Source organism: Engystomops pustulosus, chromosome 2 (assembly GCF_040894005.1).
Source record: "Engystomops pustulosus chromosome 2, aEngPut4.maternal, whole genome shotgun sequence".
NCBI lineage: Eukaryota > Metazoa > Chordata > Amphibia > Anura > Leptodactylidae > Engystomops > Engystomops pustulosus.
This window is the reverse complement of record NC_092412.1, coordinates 118958988-118981851: the sequence shown is the minus strand read 5'-3', so window position 1 is coordinate 118981851 and position 22864 is coordinate 118958988. Positions and strand designations below refer to the sequence as shown.

Genomic DNA, 22864 nt, shown 5'->3' with positions numbered 1-22864 from the left:
ACACCCATTAGTGCATCTTATAAAATGTCAAATGTGTATCTGGCTTAGGGTCGGGGAAGCCATCTTGCTTTTGTCTGACGGTGCATGAGCTGAGATGTTCCCTGCTCCCTGCCTCTAGCCCCCTCCTCCTACATTCCAGGACAGAGCTCACAGACACTCTCACTTCCTGCCATCAAACAACACATCATGATGAGAAAAAAGCTGCAAACTACAGGCAGATAAGTTCTGTATCCGGGGAGGAGGAGGGAGGCATGGCAGATCTCATAGTGTGAGAGCCGATATGTAGCAGAGCTGACAATATGAAATAGACATCTCAAGGATCATCTCTGATCTGTTTCATCTCTCTTTCTATGTGTCAGATACTCGAACAATGTTGAGAAAGTAAATAAAAGTGTATATAAACCTGTACCCTGATAATGTAACCACATTTTCAGTTCACAGAACTAGATGGATCATAATGTGTCTGCTTAGAGAGTCCCCCGCCCACACTCTGGAATTATACACTGACCATCACTAAGTTATAGGACAGTGATGGCAAACCTTTTAGAGACTGAGTGCCCAAACTACAATCAAAACCCACATTGTTATTGCAAAGTGCCAACACAGCATTTTAAGCAGCACATTATTGCTACCTGCTTTCACAAATCTCAATCGTATCGGTCTCTTGAGGACGCCAATACAATTGAAAGAAAAAGAGCAAATTTGGACCATATTGTATCTTCTCTCCAGGGTCCCTCTGTATAGGTAGAAACATGGGGCCAGCAGGGCAACGTCCAAAGATAATCCCTTTCTACACGTTCTCACTCTTCCTGCAGTCCCAAGCAGCCAATGATGTTGCTTTAAAATATCTCTGAGAGTAGTATATCTTGAGTTGCCTGGGACTGCAGGAAGATTCTTTGAGTCCTGTCTGGCAAACTTTGCGCTGGGGTGATCGCCCGGGTGCCCACAGAGAGGGCTCTGAGTGCCACCTCTGGCACCCGTGTCATAGGTTCGCCATCACTGTTATAGGAGATAAAAAAAGCAATAAAACTGAGTAAAATTGTAAAGTAAGGGGTTAAAAATTATCTGTATTGTGTAAACATCACTAGGGGATTGATATTTGAGAGTTTTATTTTATGGGAAAACCCCTTTAACTATAGTTACGTAGTTAGCAAATAGCCTAAGGCAAAATAGCACAACTATTTTTGATATTAGACAATGCTAAGGTTCAAATAAGAAGATAGCGGCAAACATAATAAGAAATTAGGTTAAAGGGGTTGTTCACTTTCAGCAAATAATTGATATGGTTTGTGTAAGGAAAAGTTATCGAATTTTCCAATATACTTTCTGTATCAATTCCTCACAGTTTTCTAGATTTCTGTCAGTGGTGGATTAAATATCTCTAGGGCCCTGGGCTGTTCACACCACTATGGCCCCCCAGTGTCCATGTGGGCATTCATATCCAGATTCATTAATCTGCCAAATATAAACATTTCTTCAATTAGATGTCATTAAAAAAAATTTACCTGTGTGAAGATAAATGTAGTAATACGGTCCCTTAGAAACAAGAGTGTCTCCCTGGATACGGCCACCGTTTCTGGAGGGATTGCCCAAAGAAACAAAAAGTTTTTGTATATGAAATGTTTGGGAGTTAACGCATTTCCCACAGCCGTCCTGTGGTAATGATTGCTGAAGCCAAGTGGTTCGGACAGGACTCAATAGCCCATGTCTGGCCACTGCTGCCAAAATGTAAGGTGGTCCTCTCGTTTCTAAGGGACAACATGGCTACATTTATGAGAAATTATCTTCACACAGAAACATTTTTTTAATAACATCCAATTGAAGAAATGTTTACATATGGCAAATGAATTGAATTAAATTTAAATGCCCAGATGGGAAAACTCCTTTAAGTACTTCTCTATATCCTCCATATACTCTGAATCCTCCATATAATCTATATCCTTAAAGAGGACATGTCACCCATTAAAAAGGCAGTAGGAGCTCAAAGCGGTCTGACGTATTCATGAGGGGGGGGGCGGCATTAGAAGTTGGTGACTGCTGCATGAAGCCTTGTAGTCACCGCCAGCCTATGGCATGGAAGGGGTGGTCCGGGGAAGTAGAAGCATCTTGGTCCACCCGCTCATGAATACAGTGGACCACTTTGAGCGCGGTCTGGCTTTCCTGTTGTACTGCACGGCAGTGTCTGCCAGCCTTATTGAAGGGTTCCGATAAAGCTAGCAGTTTATCACTGCTAAAAATTGGGTAGCACTAGGAGCCTTTTTTAGGGACGGCCTCTTTAATCTTGTACAGTTCATAATAGTAATTTAATGATGAATTTCAAATGTGCTCTTATAGCCCATCTATTCAGGAAATCCTATCACATTTTCCAACTGCATGAAACCATCCAACCCAGTACCGTCCAGACCAGATCACCCAGACAGTACAGGAGATGCGGATGCTACTCCTTGCTGGCTTAGCCTCTGTGCGCTTTGCAGCTGAACTTCTCCTCATACTGTTAATACTCCAAATGCTCCAAATATTACCACAAGAAAAAAGCTGGAAAAAGTTATTGATTGGAGTATAAGCCATAGGGTAGGAAATGCAGCCACCACTCTAATAACATGTCCAGCAGTAGACGCAGTTCATTAATGAAATGTCCTTCAGCAGATGCCCCCTTTAACTATAATGTCCACAGCAGATAGCCCCCTTTACTGAATTATCCACGGCAGATGCCCCCTTCAATGAAATGTCCACCGCAGACAACCCCTTTAATGAAATGTCCACAGCAGATGCCCCCCCTTTAATGAAATGTCCGCAGCAGGGCTCCCCTTTCATGAATAATAATATATTAGTAAATAATAATTAGTAAAACAGTCAAAAAATGTTTATTAATAAAGTCCAAATTTAAAAAAATGTAAAATAATGAATAAAGCTCACCTAATGCCCCAACAGATCTAAAAATCAAATTTCACAATTTAAAGGTAAAATTATCAGGATGTGATAGACTTGTGTTCCAAATCAGGGCTGTTGTAGGGAAATTTCTGGTGACAACTGAGTAAATAAGACCCTAGCCCACACGGACAAATATCTATCATTCTGCCCTTTGCTATGCCCTCTATGTACTCTATATGGATTTTCTCTCTACCCCACTGACACTATACTTGACTTCTCAGACAGTCACATATTTTGGGGTGAATTATTCCTGGCACTTTTCCAAAGGAGCTTCATAGATGACACACCAGCGATCTTTGAGACATGCAAACAACTATTGCGGTGAGACCTCTATATAACTGTTCACCAAACATATGAGGACACCTCAGGGAGGTTCTCACATTCTTACTTATCTTTTTTAATTATAGACTGATCTCCATTGCCGAGGAATCGAATACATCAAAAAAGACTATTTGTAAATAAATAAGCATGTATCATATTCTCAAATCACTAGCTGCATACTCTTAAGTGATTTTTAGGGCTATCTCAGTAGATACCCTGAGAAATCCCATCCTTAGTTTTTGCATGTTGTATCCCCTAAATGGGGCAAAGGGGAAAATCTAGAGAGAGTACCTGGTAGAGGATTTTTTGTACATGTACCCAGAAAGGTGTGAGCATAGGACAGTCCCAGAAAACGTGGAACGTGGAGGCGTTGGATCCCCCACACCTCCAGCTGGTATGTGGCAGAGTCTGGTTGAAGGAGTTGTGGGGTATGGTACTAGTGCATGAGTATTTTGTACTGATTTTCTCTGTTAACTACACATGTAACAGTTTTGGCCACACAGTTTTTCCAGATCATGGACCAGAAGCTATCTGAAAGAGTTTCACCTAAATGTATATCCCACTTAGAGATGTAAGGTTGCCTGGGAAATTGGGAAGGAGTGAAGTCAGTCAAAATAGGGTATATATAGGAGAAAAGACCCGCCATGGAAGTTTACAAAGGTGCTCAAATGGAGTAGGGATCGAGGCCGGAGCTGACTGATAAAGGGAGGTCACATAGTGTTTTATCTGTAAGTAATAAAAAAGGGACGATGGAGGGAGATCATGCTTAGTTTGGAGTTCTGCAAAGGGGAGCAGCTTCCATGATCCAGGATCCACCAGGTCTGCAATGTGGAAAAGCAAGAAATGGTGGACTCTAGACGACCCAGGGTAGCACGGGGTCAGACAGTTGAATCTTGGAGTCACGCTTAAGACGGGACCCGATAGAGATGCAATGGCCTCGCATTACTGCTTTATGAGCCTCCCATAAGGTCACTACAGAGGTGACAGAGCCATCATTCTGAGCATAAAAGGTCTTGAGATGGGTGAGAAGCTCTTCCTTCAGATGAGGAGTCTAGAGAAGCCTCTTATTCAATCGCCAGGGACATGTCCTAGCCACCCTGGTTGTCAGATCCAAGTCCATCATGACCGGGGCATTATCAGACCAGGTGATCCCTTATCCGCTTCAACCATCGATCTAATTGACATAATGTTACCGAAAAAATGACGTGGGTCAGGTGGGGATAGGAAAAAAAGTATAGGAGCTATCAGTCGGGTAGTTAATTCGACAAAGTGCTTACACTGAATGCTTATGGATTAGGACTCTAAATTCCCTCGAAAGCCATTTGAGGGAGGGGGAGATGGGCCTCTGACTAAGGGATTGGCGGTCGATCTCTCCTGAAAAAATAATGAAAAATAAAGTCTCCTCCCAATAAAAGGATAATAGGGGGGAAAGTAGCTATCTTTTTAAGGACTCTAGTGAGGAAGCAAATTTGGGATAAATTGGGGGCATAGACATTGCAGACGGTAACAAGTTTTCCTCCCAGGGTGCCATGGACTATGATGTAGCGGCCACCTGGGTCCAGATATGAGGACACCTCAATGAAGGGACAGGAGTGTGAGAACAGTATAGCCACTCCAGCTCTCTTGTTGTCCAGAGGGGCTGAGTAGGTAAGAAGAAAGTGTCTGTGCGCAAAATTGAAAGATAAGGAACTGTCAAAATTAGTTGCCTGAAGGAAAGTCTCTTATACACGCAGGCGTCTCTTGGCGTTAGAGTTGAGGCCTTTTACGTTTATACTCCTTATAGGAGTATTACTGCTTCTGTCGTGTAGATCAGGTGGGATTGGGAAAGGAACCAACGTTCCAGGAGACTCATCCTGCCATCCAGAGGTGGGTTACGATGACCTGTAGCCTGGGGAGAGACAGAGGGAATTGGAGTTCACACAAACAGACGAACAAGACAAACATAATTAAGATAATCAAAAGTGTCATAGGTATCAGAAACAGAATGTTCTGGGTAGGGACAGAGAGCCCGGGGTTACAGGTACTAGAAGAGCAAGAAGTTTAAACGCAAGACACCTCAATCAGCGCTAAATACTCAACTAAGATACTGGGTCAAGGGGAGGACTGGAAGAGACTGTTAAGGATGACCACTCCGGTGCACCCCTGTACCCCTCGGCTAAGAGAGTAAACTAACAGGGAGATAAGTGAAACTTGCATAAACACCAAACAGGGGTTACATCAGATCCAAATAGCTGTAAACACCATTCATAAGTTTTCAGAAAACATGAAACCTTAGTGAAAGGAAACATTGTTAACAGCGTTCCGTGGAGGGAAATCAGGGGGGGCTACGGTCAGGGGAGTGAGGTGGCATCCTTGGGAAACCAATTGCAATATCAGGGGAGGATGGGGAGGGGGGGACCAAGGGTTCCAAGTCAGGGAGGTCAGGCAGTGGCAGGTCCAGGCACTCGCAGAATCCATAGTGCGAAGGGTGGCTTTCTTCCCATTCTTTCTGGCTGTAAGGGCAGAGGGAAGCCCCAACAGTATAGGATGTGGTTTTCCCGAAACAGCTGAAGGAGAGGACGTAGTGCTTGCCTTTTCTGGAGGGTTATCCAAGAAAGGTCTGGGTATAGCTGGATTGGAGCACCATCAACATCAAAGTCTTTTAAGGTACAAGCTTTTGCCATGATGGATTCCTTAAGTCCGTACTCTTGCAAACAGCAGATGATGTCCTGGGGCCTTGCAGCAGAACCCTTAGATTCAGGGCCCTGTGAACCCTAACAAACTTGATGCTGTGATTAGGCCGCTCTCACAGTATCATGTTAAAAATGGCCTCCAGTGTTTATCTTAAGGTCCTCCTCTCCAGTCGTATCAGAGAGACCCCGGACCCTAATATTCTGCCGGTGGCCCCTATTATCAAGGTCCTCCAGGTGCCTGTTATGTTCCTTCAATGCGAAAGATTGCTGCAACACAGTTTCCTATAAGCAAGCAAAGTATTGGTGAGTGACATAATGGTCCTCTTCTGCAGCATCTACAAGTTCCCCCAGTTGCTTAAGATCATGCTGGACTGCAGCAATGCTGGTCTTGCAAGTCTGCTTCCCCTCCAGTACCATGTTATGAAAGTCCTGCTTGGTAGGTAGTTGCATAAGTAAGGCTTGCCACTGAACATTGTCCAGTATAGTGGCTGGAGGTGATTTGCAGCTTAGAGAAGAATTCTGGGGATAAGAACTTGAGGGTTCTGCAGTATAGATGATGAGGTGAGGGTGAGGTAGAGCCTTCTACAGTAACAGGGAGAGGGGGGCATTCTCCCTTAGGCTGCATTTACACTACCGCAAGGGGGACGTATATACGGCCGATATACGTCCCCCATAGACGGCAATGGGCGCGCGGCGCCCTACGGGAGCGGTACGGTGCGGCACCGTACTGCTCCGTGCCCCATGAAAAAATAGGACATGTCCTATTTTTTCAGGGCATACGGCGCCGTGCGCCATATATCCCTATGGAGAGGGCCGGGGGTGAGCAGCGCTCACCGGTCGTGTGAATCCAGCGGGAGATGGAGGTTTTGGTGGTATAGTTGAGGGGCCATCTGGGGGTGAGGGGACAATGTAGTAATGAGGGGGGACTGGGATACAATTAGACTGGTCTGAGGCAGCCAGGAGCTGGTAGGGACAAGGGGAAGTACCTGGTATTCCTGGGGTGAAGGTCGCTGCTGCCAGGTTGAGGTTGGAGGAGCAGGGTTCCTGTATTCCAGGGAGAGTTATTGCGGCTCGCCTGCTTTATCAGACAGCAGGGGGATGTCAGACAATAAACATAATTTTTAACCCTTTACTTGACAATTTTACTCAGTTTTATTGCTGTTTTAGCTCCTATCACTCAGTGATGGTCAGTGCACATTATGATCTAGTTCTGTGAGCTAATGTGGTTAGATTATCAGGGTACAGGTTTATATACACTTTCATTTAGCTTCTGAACATTGTACTAGTATCTGACACACAGGGGGTCATTTACTAAGGGCCCGATTCGCGTTTTCCCGACGTGTTACCCGAATATTTCCGATTTGCGCCGATTGTACCTGAATTGCCCCTGGATTTTGGCGCACGCGATCGGATTGTGGCGCATCGGCGCTGGCATGCACGCAACGGAAATGGGGAGGGCGTGGCCGGAAGAAAACCCGATGGATTCGGAAAAAACGCCGCATTTAAGAAAAAAAATGTGTTGCGAAAATTACACTTACCTTCACCAGGTATAGGCCGGTGAATTTCAGGGCATTCAAGCGCGCCTCCGGGGAACTTCAGCGCAGCAGCACCACCTGGTGGACGGCGGAGGAACTACCTTAGTGAATCCCGGCCGGACCCGAATCCACCACAGAGAACACGCCGCTGGATCGCGAACGGACCGGGTAAGTAAATCTGCCCCATAGACTGATCAGAGATGATGAGATCCATGAGATTCCTTAAACACAATGAAAGTGAGATCGCCTACATCTCTCCATTCCACAACACACGAGATCTCCTGTGCCTTCCTCCCCCCAAAAAATATCTGCGTGTAGCTTGCAGTTCTCCTCCTGCTGATGCCTCAGGAACTCAGATTCTGTGTATCAGTGGGCATCAGTGAGTGAGCTCAGTCCTGGAATGCAGGGGGCGGGGCTACAGTGCATGGAGCAGAGAGAGACAAGCTCTGTGAAGCCTCAGGCAAGATGGCTGCCGACCCTAAAGTCAGAAGTTACAGGGTCGTGTCCAGCGGCAACTGAAATTGTGTACACCAGGTCTAATAGAGATAGGTTGGACTTATATCTGTGAAATGCTGTATATTTGCTAATAACAGTGAATTAGAGAATGTGTTATTTTGTTATACTGAGTACATTTAAGAAACTTGTGTTCGTGGGAATACCCCTTTAAGACATTTTTTTGGGTGCTATGACTATCTGCCTGAACAGCAAAAATTTTGAACTTTGAAAATGTTTAAACATTTTTGCCAAATTTCTATTTTTATTTCTAATTAAACACAAAAGATATCATCCAAATGTTTGCACTCACTTTAATTACAATGTATGAGAAAACAATCTCAAAGTTACTTTGGATATGTTAAAGAATTTGAAGGTTATAACCACTTACACAGGGCAGATTTAAAAAAATCAGGCTTGGTCCGAAAGTGGCTGGTTCTTAAGGTGGTTAAAGGACATCTACCATCAGGTATACTATAACTCACCAGTTTGCCTTCTTCTCCTCTTTAAATAACACTTTTTATTACTTTATAAAGTATTCTTATTCAAATATAAACTTACTAGCTGTAAATAACTAAACTTAGCTAGAAAAATCGGTAAACAAAAAAATATTTTATATCTACCTGTGTATCTATCTCTCCCTGTCTACCTCTCACTCTACCTGTATGTCTCTCACTCTCCCGCCTGTCTCTCTGTCTCTAATAATAATAATCTTTTTTATATAGTACCATGAAATTCCGCTTTACAAATCATAGGGGACATATGCAGATATACAGTAATATGGAACAATAGGAGTGAGGGCCCTGCTCGCAAGAGCTTACAGTCTATGAGGATGAAGGGGTTGACACAAGAAGTAAGAGCTTGTATAATGGTCCAGCCATTCTTTATTAGGAAACAATAAAAAATAATTTAATAAATAATTTATTAAATAAAAATTCTGCTGCTTGAACCAATTATCAGCCACTATCTTATTTACAAGTGCAAAGTATAAGTGACTGCAGAGTAGCCTGGAACGTGGTATATATCTGGTGTTTGGCGGATAAAGAGCCTCCTCTTTCTGTGGCCTCCTGTCCTCCAGCCTCCTTATACTGTGGCCTCCCTCCTCCTCTTCCTGTGGCCTCCGGTCTCCATTCTGATCTTCCTGCAGCCCCATCTTCCTGTGGTCTCCTGTCCTCCAGCCTCCTCTTCCAGTGGCCTGCTGTCCTCCAGCCTCCTCTTTCTGTGGCCTCCCTTCCCCAGCCTTATCTTTCTGTGGCCTCCTGTTCTCCAACCTCCTCATACTGTGGACTCCTGTCCTCCAGCCCCCATCTTCCTTTGGTCTCCTATCCTCCAGCCTCCTCATACTGTGCCCTCCTGTCCTCCATTCTGATCTTCCTGCAGCTCAATCTTTCTGTGGCCTCCTGTCCTCCAGCCTCCTCTTCCTGTGGCCTGCTGTCCTCCAGCCTCCTCTTCCTGTGGCCTCCTGTCCTCCAGTCTCCTCATACTTTGGCCTCCTACCTCCTCTTCCTGTGGCCTCCTGTCTTCCATTCTGATCTTCCTGCTGCCCCATCTCGCTGTGGTCTTGTGTCCTCCAGCCTCCTCTTTCTGTGCCCCCCCTCCTCCAATCTCCTCTTTCTGTGGCCCCATCCTCCAGCCTCATCTTTCTGTGACCTCCTGTCCTCCGGCTTCATCTTTCTGTGGCCTCCTGTCCTCCAGCCTCCTTTTCCTGTTGCCCCTGTCCTCCAGGCTCCTCTTTCTGTGGCTTCCTGTCCTTCAGCCTCCTCTTTCTGTGGCCCTGTCCTCCAGCCTCCTCTTTCTGTGGCCTCCTGTCCTCCAGCCTCCTCTTTCTGTGGCCTCCTGTCCTCCAGCCTTCTTATAATGTGGACTCTGTCCTCCAGTCCCCCCTTTCTGTGGCCCCTTGTCCTCCATCCTCCTCTTTCTGTGGCCCTTGTCCTCAATCCTCCTCTTTCTGAGGCCTCCTGTCCTCCAGCCTCCTCTTTATGTGGCCTCCTGTCCTCCAGCCTCCTCTTTCTGTGTCCCCTTGTCCTCCATCCTGCTCTTTCTGTGGCCTCCTGTCCTCCAGCCTCATCTTTCTGTGGCCCCTTGTCCTCCAGCCTCATCTTACTGTGGCCACTTGTCCTCCATCCTGCTCTTTCTGTGGCCTCCTGTCCTCCAGCCCCCTCATACTGTGGCCTCCTGTCCTCCATATAATGCGGCCTCCTGTCCTCCAGCCCCCTCATACCGTGGCCTCCCTCCTCTTCCTGTGACCAGGGCAGATAGGGGCACCACCTGTACTATGGGTTAGTATAGTTTAGCGCAATTGTTACATATTTGATATTCTGCAGAACTTCTGCCTATGCTGTCAGGGAAGTTATATGGCTGGTTCATGTTAAACAATTAGGGAGAAAGTAGTCCTTGTGGCTTTTGAAGCAATTGGAGGAGTTGGCTTTCACCTTTGAGTGGCCCTGCTATAAACAGATCTGCTATAATATCCTCAGACATGTGACCATACCGTATTCATTTGGACAGCCTATCATTCCTTTGAAGAACAACGTAGCCTGCCTGTTCCCGGTATTACATGGCTGCTATCGAAGCCCTGTCGAATACAAAGCAAACAAGCTGCACTAGAGCTAAGGGTGCGTGTCTCTTTAAGTGCAGCGTCATTCCTCAGCAGCAGTCAGGACTACATTTCCCGGCATGCCCCGGGATAGCCGCACATGTGCAGTAGGTGCGGCTTGAGTGGCAAGTTGTTTGTTACAGTGAAGCACCAGCTGCTTTTTGCACTCTGGAGCCGCTGCTGTGCGAGTCTTCCTGAAGTCATTCAGCTTCCCCTCTCCCTGTGATCCACACATTCTGCTCCTTCCTTACTTTCCCTGCCAGCTGCACTGGAAAAGGGCTAAAGATCTGCATTCGACACAAAAGCCAACAACACTATTCCCTCTAGATGATCTACAAATGAGAAGGAGAAAACGATGGAACTGCATATCCTAGAGCACAGGCTAAAAGTAGCCAGCATAGCCAAGGAGAACATCCAGTTGTTTACCTATGGATTAATCAAACTTGCCTTCCTCTCCTCCAAAACCAGGTAAGTGGCCGTCTGGGGCATGGGGGTATGAGAAGTGGGTCACTTGTCACTGGTTGATTCCCCTGGCTGTGGATGCACAAAGCCCAGAGAAAAACAACTTCATGTCATTGAATTGTTTGAATCCCACAGGGCTCCTGTGACTGTCATTGGGATGCATGGGAGGGAGCATTGAATGAATGGAACAGGTGTTGTTGTTTTTTTCCCCAGAAAATAGATGTGTAAAATATTTTCCATATATAAATATAGGCACATCATAGATGTGCACACCAGTATCCTATGTGCTAGATGCTGTGTTTATTTCTCTACTCGCCCCCAGTGCACGACTGGAATCTGGATAAACAAATGGGTCTCCATAACCCCTTTATCTCTCCAGATGTAAGTCTGTGTACAGTTACCATGGGATGATTTTTCTATCATGTTTGCTTTATTTTTATTCGCTTCACGTTGCAGTAAATTTGTTTTCTGGGCCTGATGTCCATCTACTGTATTTTCTCTTGGAGCCTATTGTACTAGATTTTTGGATAACACTTGTGCCCATTGTTCTGTAAGTGCAGTGATTGTATAGCAACTTGTAAAAAACACATTGCTAAAGTTTGCCTATAGGATCAATGGTCCATTTGAAACAATGGCTTGGGTTTGATAAGGGGGAGTGGCAGCCTATGTAGAGCCTGCTGAAATGTGCACAGATATTATTTGAAGCTTTTGTCTCCCCAGTGGTTGAGCTCTGCCATTGTTTGCAAAGTAATTTATTCCAGACCCTTGTTTACTTTCTTTGCCTCTGCACTGGGGGATGCAACTGTTAAAATCCTGTGTGTGAAAATAAGGTGTACAACTGCCTGCAGTTTCTCTAATCGCTCCAAGGGCAGGCAGTTACCCAATAGGGGTAGGGAAGGGATTAATTTAGTTATTTGGTAATAGCTGCTAAAGATTTTCTTGCATTTTGGTGCCCCCTGTGTCTATAGATCAATAAAAAGCTATAATTATAAGATTTTAGGTTGTTAATAAATAAAACTGCAAAAGGGTAAATTACATTAAATTCCTGTGCCAGAGCTTTATCGGGTGGATGAAATACTTTACTGTGCCTTTTGTTTTATTCCTGCCAGTCACTTTGGTCAGTTGTTGCATGTTTGATTAAATAGATGTTTACAAGGAGAGGAAAAAGTAAATGTTGCTTCAATACTGAACACAAAGAGAAGCTCTGTTTACCACTGAGGCCTGGCTTTTTCCATGGATTCTATACTATAAGCTGGAGGTCTGAGTTTGTCGAGCCGCTTTTAGCATTTTGGACCATCAATTCTGCATTATAAGAATTGTCTTTACCAAGACAAGGAAAACATAGAACAAGGGCTATCAATGAATGACCTCATTTCTTACTGAAAATCTGAATGCTGCAGGATTGCTCTACACACTGTTTACTGTCCAGGATAATGTTGTATTGTGTAGACACCTAATCTGATATCATCCAGATGTTTACAGAGGGTGGTCAATAAACACCTCCTATGTCATTGTTTGTCTGGAGTGTATCATTGTTACCTTTGTTAAGAACACTTGGTTAATTATTCTGGAGATTTGTATTGTTTTTCTTTGCTGTATATAAACAAATGATTTGTAAAGCGCCACGGAATATGATGGTGCTATATGAATAAAGATTATTATAACAAATGTACATGCTTATTATGTATATCATTATAGTTGCATGTGTAATAAATGCGAAGGGATCACAGCATGTAATGCATATACATTGTATTGTACATGATTATCTGCTACACAGATATGTTCTGAGTAGAGATGAATGGGTCCGGAGTTCAGTTGCATTCTGTGCAACCCAAACATATTGCTGGATTGGTGGCCATGCAGCCAATCCGCAAATTGCCTACCATAGCTACTAGCCATTGCTGTGATTCGTCAGGGACACCCCTGGCCAATAACAGGCATGGCTAGTAGCTAGTCGCCAATTCAACAAGATGTCTGAGTTGTTTGGGAACCCTGTCCTAAACTTAAACTTTGGATCCTCTTATATCTAGTTCTGAACTATTAAACAACACTAATTAAGAAAAAAAGAAAAGAGGTGTCTGTCAAAGTGAAAAATAAGCAAAAGAATAAGAGACTTAGAGGTAGTCTTTATAACAAGCTGTAACCTAGCTGACAGTTTTAAAATATTGGTACATGTGAAGTTTTGGGGTATTGCTTACATTTTACAATGTGATATTGTAAGAGTAATGGCTCCATGTAAAATGTAAAACATTTTATTTAACTTGCTATTTAAAAAAAAAAAAAAAAAAAAAAAAAAAATGAAAACTTGGAGCTGACGCTAAAAATAAACATTTACAATTATGCTAATGAGCCTATAGGGCTATGAGTGTGTTACAGAAGGCCTCTGTGTCAGTCTCACCCTCCCGCCTGAACTTTGATCTCAGCTGCAGTGAGCACATAGTAAGATGGAGACTGCCGGTGCTTCTCCACTTCTATCTGCGCATGTCCACAATCTGACACTGACAGCGCAAGCGCTATAATTGCTTGCTCAGGCCTCTAGAGTATGCAGGGAGGCAGAGGCATGAAGCAATGTAGTGGAGGGAGGTGGGTGTTTTTGTTTTTTTTTTTTTTTAATTCAAAATCGAGGAGGGCAAGCCGTTTGTGGGGATGGGGGCACTTACTTTGAGCAATGATGGCCACACCCATGGGTCGTCTAGGCAGGGAGCGAGGTAAAGTTTTATAAAAGTTATTGTTTGAAAGAAACAAGCCAGAAATCTGATGAAAACGGTTTTCGGATATGCTTGCTATTGACTGTGGGGACGTGGGAGAACCTAAAAACATTGTTCTAGTGACAGGTTCCCTTTAAGCAGCCACAAAAAATGTCTGCTTGGGAGATATGGTGCAGATCCCCTATTCCTGCCCAGATTTGCAAATTTCCTAGTTTTCAGGCACCTTGAGGCCCCTTCTCCACTGGCGTTTTTCACGCGCGAGTTCTGCGCGTGCATTTGACGCTCAGAACTCGCATTGCACTCTGTCCCATTGTATTCAATGGGTCTTTCTCCATTTGCGTGGTTTTCAACGCGCGTGCTTGCGTTCGTTTGCACGCGCGTCAAAATCGCAGCATGCTCTATTTTTGCGATTCACGCGCATTTTTCACGCCCCATTCAAGTCTATGGGGACATATCAAAAACGCATTGCACTCGCAAACATTGCAAGTGCAATGCGAGTGCAATGCGTTTTAAACGTAAGGGTTGCTAGGTGACCAGTATAACAGTATTTCCCCTGCTCGCGAACGATCATTTAATTAAAAAAACACAATGAAGAACAGTGAAGAATAGAATAAAAACTGTGAACACAGTGAACACAGGATCATTTAAGATAAAAACACAGTGCAGAACACAGTGCAGAATAGATTACAGATGTTCGGCACATCTGCTTACTTGTCGGGAGATACGCGCGGAGCGGTGCGAACAAAATAGCATGTGAAGAACAATATATATGTGTGAAGAAGACATTGCAGATGTATGGAAACATAGATTACAACTTAAGAACAAACCTACAGACCCTATCTTGTATGTAACCCGGGGACTGCCTGTAATTAGTTTTGTTAAAAACTGGTGGTAGTTTTACAGTGTTTACCCAACATAATCCTACATGTGTGTGTGCAGAAACTGTAACAAAATATGTATTTTGTGTTTTTATGTAAAGTCCCTAAGGGAAACACCAGAATTTGCAAGCAGTCAGTATTTTCAGGAGCTATTCCTAGGGTTTGAAATTAAAGTGAGTCATTAGGATTTTTTTTTTCTTATGCCAATTTTTCTATTCTGATTCATAAACTGGATTCCGTGTGGATAATTAAAGTTCTTACAGCACTTGTTCTCTTTAACAGGAATCCATGACCCATATTTTTGTTTTTATATTCCATCTGCTCCTCTTGTGCCAGAAATTCACTTTAGAAATATGCAAATTAGGCCAAATTGCTTTGGGGCGATAACTTATGGCTCAGGCTCCACATCTCGCTGGGCACAGATGATGTGTAGGATTAGAGTAGTCATTGAGCAGGGCAGTATTTCAGGGGGAACTGTTAATGCTCTGTAGCTTGAGCCTTGAAGTGCTCTGCCAATGCCACCTAAAGCATATTGCATATTTTGAGCAAAGTTCAAGATGGATGGGTATCACATGTGGGCATAGTCCTACATAACAAAGTAGATTGGTTAATTTATCAATGTTTATATATCCGTAACTTGTAGTGTTTTGTCCCAGAAAAACACCCATTATACACCATTATAATACAATATTGTTCTCGTATTTTATTTGACAGAGGGGCCTTTGCGCTGCTAAACCTGACCAAATTATGCTGGTGAATAAAAGTGTTGTGAAAATGTTTTGACAAAAAACTCTAGGTCAGATGCTAAAACTGTCCCAAACTTTCTTACATTGCTCAAGATTTCTGTCTAAATCTGTAGCGTTAGTAGTCAGCACTTCCTATTAGCTGACTTGGTTAATGCCTGAAAGGGCATTTACCACACAGACATACTGGTGTTCCCCCCCCCCCCCCCCCCCCTCTGTCAGAATCGGCCCGTCTTTTAGCTTCTTATGCCCTAGTTTTTAAGAAGACAAGGCTTTAAAAATTATGCAAATGAGCCTGAGGGGCTCCAGGCTCCATGGATGTTAATAGAGCCTGGAGCCCCTCAAACTCATTTGCATAATTCTTAACACTTTTTTTCTTCTTAAAAACAAGGGCATAGGAAACTTAAAGAAGAGTGGATCCTGCCAGAGGGGGCACACAACAGTATGTCCTTGTGCTTGGTATACAATCCTTTATTTTGGTGGTAAATTTCCTTTACATTTTTTGACGGGGGAGGCTGCAATACAACTTAGATCATTTCCACTTTCTACAGTGCCATGTGGAAGATTTTTGTGGTTTTTCTTATTGTGTGTAATTTTTTAACATGGGGCATCTGGCAGAGAAACATTTAAGCAACAAGGTGAAAAAAAGGAAGCAACCCTCCCACTTCTCCTCTTCTTATGTGGTTTTCTGGCCCTTCTGTAAGTCCCAGGGTCAATCATTAGCTTTGATTGGTCACTGAGGCTGCCAGGGATTGGCTAAGAAATCATTTGCTTTATCCCGTGAGGGACTAAGAATGCTGGGAAATGCTTGTAGCAGCAGAGCAGCGGTAGTCTGGATCAGTCAGAAAAGTATTTTTACCTTGTTATGAACCTGTTGCCAGTATTTTTCCTCCTCGACAACCCCTTTTAAGTTTACCACAATTTAGGATTCGGTGACAAGCTACATTAACCTGTATTGTTGCATTAAACTGTAAACTCCTTTCATTTGAGCCCATGTCGGCAATAAAAGTCAAGGCGTTCACTGAAAGGATGCAATATTGTTAATCCTTTTTTTTTTTTCTTAGTCTGTTGTCTCATTTTATAAATGACATTACACAAACTTAAGGAAACATATAGGGACGTGTTTGGAGTATGTTAATAAATCTTGCATTAAGATTATTTAAAAAAATTTTGGGAAATGCCTTCACTTTTTGTCTCATCGCTGAGTTGGCGGTCACATTTGCAAATGGAACAGATGGAACAATATGGGACGTAAGCCTTCTGCATAGCTTATGCAAGAGGTTTGCTCCATCCTATTGATGACATCATCAATCAGGGAAAACGCACCCTGAAGTTATATTCAATAGTATTTTGATTTATTTTTCCAATCGAAATCTATTAAAACCTAGCCTGTGGCCTACAGTAGACAGTATCAAAATGAAGTTAGAAGCATTTATCTGTGCAGATAAACAATAAATATAACATTTGGTTTTGAGTATAGGCGGTCCCCTACTTAAGGAAACCTGGCTTACAGATGACCCCTAGTTAAAGACGGACCCCTCAGCCCACTGTGACCTCTGGAGAAGCTCTTTGGATGCTTTAATATATTCCCAGACTGCAATAATAAGCTGTAAATTGTTTGTAATGAAGCTTTATTGATAATCCTTGTTCTCATTACAGCAAAAAATTTTGAAACTGTCAATTGTCACTGGGGCAAAAAAATTTTTGTCTGGGGTTACAATTATAAAATATACAGTTTTAACTTAAGAACAAACCTATGGAACCTATCTTGTATGTAACCCGGGGACTGCCTGTATACAGTTTTCTTGGTAAAAGATTGTAAATAGATGTAAGCTGAAGGTTTTGCAAAATGTAGTGGATTTTAAGGTTCAGTAATCCTCATTGCAGGATAGTAGCACTTATGTCTAAGTCTAATCAAGTCCAGCCAGTACCTGCCCCCTGCCCAGCCTAAAAAGACTCTGTACTCACATTTTCAAAGCCCCCCACAGGTCTTCAGCTGGCGCTCCGTTTTTGCGTCGCCGACGCGGTGCATTGGATATATCATGACCTCAGCCGATCTGAATTATGGCTCAAAATGGCCTTAAAATATAACTATCTATGACAAAATATTGTCCCTAGCCATATTTAATGTCATGAAGATACTATCTAATACAAAAAGAAACTTTGACTAGTAATCCTCACCAGTCATGCTTATACAAAAATAAAACCTAAAACAAACTCTTAAACCTATTGGTATTGGGCTATTTATTGTCAATATTTCATTACTGTAGTCTCTTTTGAAAAAGGTTCAGGAGTGGGAGGGTTAACACTGCTTGCTGGTAAGGTCAGCACATTATAAAGTTGGTTTAAGCTCCTGGTTACCAGGCAAGAGAAGATGGAAATGACTTTGCTTTGCATGCTGTGTATACAGAGTGTTAGGGAATATGAGGAAGTGTTTGAATACACTTTATTTGTTGTGACATTTTGATAATCATAAAGATAAGCAAGGGCAAAGAAACCAGGTCATGAAAGTTGGGAAATGCCATTATCCTAATGCTACAATATTACCATCATAGTAAAGGACACACATTTTTGTTTGACTTAGTTTCATTTATATTATCTCTGTAGAAAATCTATCATGGGAAAACAAAAATTATATGGAAATCTGTTTTCATGTTATATAGCTAGATACTGATGCCAAATCTCTGCATCTTTGGCGCTGCATTTGCAAAAGGCCAACCTCTTGCATCTGTCCTGTGAGTGGTCTTTTTATAGGCAGTCATGAACACATTCAATGTCACAAATTGTAGAACAGTCTTGCATGCTGGCTACTAAGGCTCAAAATGAATAGCTTAGTACACAGGAGGCAAATAAGATTATAAGTTAGTATGGGAGTTATCTAGAAAGGAGATTTATCTGAAAGCAGAACTGTTGTAGTTACCCATGGCAGCCACTCAGAGCCCAGTTTTCATTCTCTTACAGCTATTAAATTAAAGCAGAGTTCTTATTGGGAAACTAGAACAATTTTGCCACAAACACTTCTCATAAATCTCCCTCCATTGTTTTCATGAAATAGAAATTGATAAATTACAAGTCACACTGGCCCTTATTCCCTCTAACCTCTGTATGTAGCTGCTCTTCTGCTTTGTAATATGCTAACTGCACACCCGACAGTTTCCCTTTTAATAGCACCATATAACACTTTATGTAATCCCTTAAATTGCTGCAGGAAAGTAAAACACTAGGTTTACTGTTTGTTACAATTGACATGGGGGTCCCTGTAACACCCTATGGTCATATCAACGTCGGGTTCCTTATAATACAAAGGGATTGTTTCAAGTGGCCTGTCATTATTTTGTAGTATACACAATTATTTAAACATAAAGAATAAGTCTTGTGTGTATTTCACAAATAGGCGTGGCCTTTAACCCCCTAATGATGTGGCATTAAAAGGCTTTAATCATCGGGCCTTTTTTTTTTTTTTTTTTTTTTTTTTTTACTGAATTTTCGTAGGTGGTGGACCAATGGTCATAACTTTCTTTTGCATGCTATCTTAAATTTTTTTTCTGCTTTTTTCGGGACATGTAGGGCTAGGTTTTAAATAATAAGTTTAAAGTGTTTTTGTGAGGAATGGCAAAAGCAGAAGCGTTAAAACAATGCTACTGCCTTCTCCCTATGGTTTCCAGGTGTCTCTCCGACATCTGGAGACTCAGTCCAGCTTCCGCGAATAGCGCATGAGCAGAAGAAATCTGTAGCAACATCTAAAGACATTGCTGCATACTCTAGACCCGCAGAATCTATTAATGATAATAGATTAGTAGTAAATAATTGATAGGTGAAAAGGATGATGGCTTTCGGTGACTGAATACTATTTAAGTATTTTTTTGGCATGTGAAGGGTTAAAAGGCATTGAGAACTGGAGTTAAAGGCTGAATATGGAAAGGGGATGGATAGGGCTATGTAGGTAGTATTTTCTTTTGTAATCCTGTCTTTAACCCCTTAATGTCGGAGTCTTATGGGTACCTGAATGTCCAAGTCAATTTTTGCAGTTCTATTATTTAAACGACTCTCTACTTATCCATAAAGATTATATAGATACAAAAATAATAATAATAATATTTAGCACTGAAATTGTCTACGTTGTAAGATTGTTGCTTCCTCTTGCTGATTTAAGTATGGATTCCCATCTGTAGAAACTAAGAAAATATACAACAGGTCTTAAAGCAGAATTTAATTGGTGCCCATTATGATATAAAAGTTACCCTTCAACAATTTTTCATAGAACATGATCCCTTGTGTGGGGGCCATCTGACACTGGTGGGCGATGCTGCTCACACCGAGAAAGTGAAGAAAATTCTTTCTAATTAGGGGTCTACATAGAAATCAATAGGCTCTATGGCAAAAGTCCGGTTTGGGCAACAAAAACGCACCAAGAAAACTAAACCACTTACCTGTATATATTTACACACCGATACTAGACACATACTCTTTTTATTTTTTTTTAAAAGTATTTATTTTTGCAGTTTTTGAATTTTTATACAAACATAATAAACAAAACCAGAAATCAAGATTGTCTGTCACATATTTCCTTCCCCCCAATACAGGATTATTATACAACAGCCATGGTAACAGTCAGGTTCTTACTGCGTTTCAAAACTACCTGAGGGATATTACATAGTAGATAACAGCAGGATACTGCAGCCAGACATCTTGATACAACACAAATAACTATTGACACGTAGACAATCAGTCACACACACACACACACCAGCACGCTCAGTCTCCTTCATCATGGAGAGGAGTATATGTCACATGTGATTATAAGGCTGTATGGGGAGTCACACACACACACACACACACACCAGCACGCTCAGTCTCCTTCATCATGGAGAGGAATATAAATCACATGTGATTATAAGGCTGTATGGGGAGTCGCGCACCATCTGGACCAGATGCGGTCAAACTTCTGGGGACACTTCCTGTTGGTATACAGGGACCGGTAGTGGGGAATGACACTATTAATGAGTAGTATCCATCTTTTTAACGGAGGGGGCTCCTGGTCCTTCCAGGTCATCACCACCACTTTTCGGGCGTAGTATAGGACAAACCTAAAGAAAATTTTGTCATAGTGGCCATTGACAACTTCATTTATGATGCCGAGGAGACACACAGAGGGAGATAGTAAGCGTGGGAAATCAAAGTGTAAATTAAGGAACTCCAGCACTTCGGACCAGAAGACATGGACCCTAGGGCAGGACCAGACACAATGCAGGAAGGATCCGACTTCAGCCCGACAGCGAAAGCAAAGATCATTAGGCATTGCTCCCATGCGAAATAGTCTAGCAGGGGTGAAGTATACTCTATGGAGGAATTTAGATTGGATCAGGAAGTCCCTCGCACTCACTACAGATGTGAAGTAGGACAGTTCGACCTCCCTCCAGTCATCATCTGACAGGTCAGGGATATCCTGACTCCAGCGTTCACAGGCTCTATCAAACGGTCTGGACTTTTGCTCTTGTAGGAGAGCATAGCACTGAGTGAGTGGCTTAGGGAGGTCTGGGGTACTCATCAGAGTCTCTAGTTTGGAGAATTTCACTGTCAGGCTGAAGGAGCCGAATTGGGCTTTGAATGCGTGTCGCAGTTGCGTGTAATGGAAGCTGGCCGTATTGGGTACAGTATGTCTCTCCCTTATCTCGTTAAAGCTGAGTAACTCTGCTTCCGGGGATAAGAGCTGGCCTACAAATTTCACCCCTGCTGCCCCCCACATTGTCCAGCCTGGGAGGGAGAGGAAGTGAGAGAGCCACGGATTGAGCCACAATGGAGTCCTAGGCGAGAGGGGGGGAGAGCTGCTCGGCTCTACCAGGGATTGTGCCCTACGCCAGCACACCGCTACCGTACGTAGGGGAAGTGGGGTATCAGATGGGGACTTATACCTGTACAGCAGGTTTGTAAGGGCCTCGTAGGAACCTACCAGGGCACCAGCCAGTGCAGTAGCTGCATTACCCATGTCTATATCTATCCACCACTGGGCATATACTAGCTGGGAAGCCAGGTAATAAAGATACAGATCCGGGGCAGCCAGTCCACCCCTAGACTTGGGAGCCTGAAGCAGCGCTAGACTGAATCGCGGGGCACTACTCTGCCAGTAGAAGGACCTGAGAATGCCGTCCAAGCGTTTAAACAGACTCTTAGGAAGTAGTATAGGGCAGGCATGGAAAAGGTATAGAAATTTTGGGAGAAAAATCATTTTAAATATATTAATACGCCCGTACAAAGACAAGGGGAGAGTGGACCAGGCTTTTAGGCGCGATTCCGTTGCAACTATCAGGGGTGTAATGTTTAACTCCGTAAATGCCTGGACCTTGCGTGACACCTGGACTCCCAGATATTTAAAGGTGGACACCACCCGGACTGGAACGGGGAGGGAGTGTACCCCTACCTCAGATAAGGGAAATAGGGCCGATTTGTCCCAGTTAACCCGAAGGCCTGAGAACCCCCCATAACGTTCTATCAGGGCCAGAAGGGATTCCAGAGAGGGGCCCACATCCCCAAGGTATACAAGTGTATCATCGGCATAGAGAGATACCTTTTCAATAATAGTACCTCTAGTTATGCCCTTAATGCCCTCAGAGTGGCGGATCGCCACAGCAAGGGGCTCAATGGCGAGTGCGAAGAGGAGGGGAGATAGTGGGCAACCCTGTCTAGTGCCCCTGGCCATAGGGAGAGTAGGTGAGATGTTAAGGTTGGTCCGCACCCTAGCCTTGGGATCGTTATACAGTAGCTTAACCAATGCTGTAAATCGAGGGCCAAAACCCATTCTAGGCAAAAGGGTCCACAAATAGGGCCACTCCACAGAATCAAACGCCTTACAATTGTCTAAGGATAATATAAACCCAGGGTCTGGAGACCGCTCTGCCTCTGCAATGTTCAGGTGTAGTCTTTGTATATTTATGTCAGTTCCCCTCCCAGGCATAAAGCCTGTCTGGTCCGGGTGAACCAATGATAGTATTACTTTGTTAAGCCTTGTTGCCAGAATTTTTGCTAGTATTTTAACATCTGAATTTAGGAGGGAAATTGGGCGGTATGAGTCAGGAAGCAGGGGATCCTTGCCAGGCTTAGGAAGAACTACAATAAGGGCCTCTCGCATGGAGTCGGGGAGGGAACCACTATCAAGCGCATCGGAGTATAGGCTGAGGAGAAGGGGGACCAGAGTCTCACAGTTATCCCTATACCACTCACCTCCCAGCCCATCAAGTCCAGGTGTCTTACCGGGGGGCAACGATTGGATGGCCAGTTCCACCTCCTCTGCCGAGAGCGGAGCATCAAGCTCCGATGACTGTGCCGATGTGAGCCTCCAAAGTGGAAGACTGTCAAGGAATCTGGAAATCTCGACGGAAGAGGCGGACAATCTGGAGCTGTAAAGAGAAGAATAGTATTCATGAAATACCAAGTTAATGGCCCGGGGTTCTGTGATCAATGCTCCGTTACCATCAACAATAGAGGGAACGGAAGCACAGGGGCGTTCAGCCCGCGATAAATACGCAAGC

General features: G+C 43.5%; 1 protein-coding gene across 2 annotated transcripts in view; it reads left to right on the top strand.

Annotated features, from left to right (window-relative positions):
• Positions 1-10644: 10644 nt before the first annotated feature.
• Positions 10645-22864, top strand: part of CASTOR2 (cytosolic arginine sensor for mTORC1 subunit 2) — a 100576-nt gene continuing 88356 nt past the window's right edge. For both annotated transcript variants that reach the window (XM_072136176.1, XM_072136175.1), the window contains exon 1: positions 10645-11015. In XM_072136176.1, coding sequence (XP_071992277.1) covers positions 10903-11015 — 113 coding nt within the window. In that variant the 5' untranslated portion in view covers positions 10645-10902. The remainder of the gene's footprint in view (positions 11016-22864) is intronic.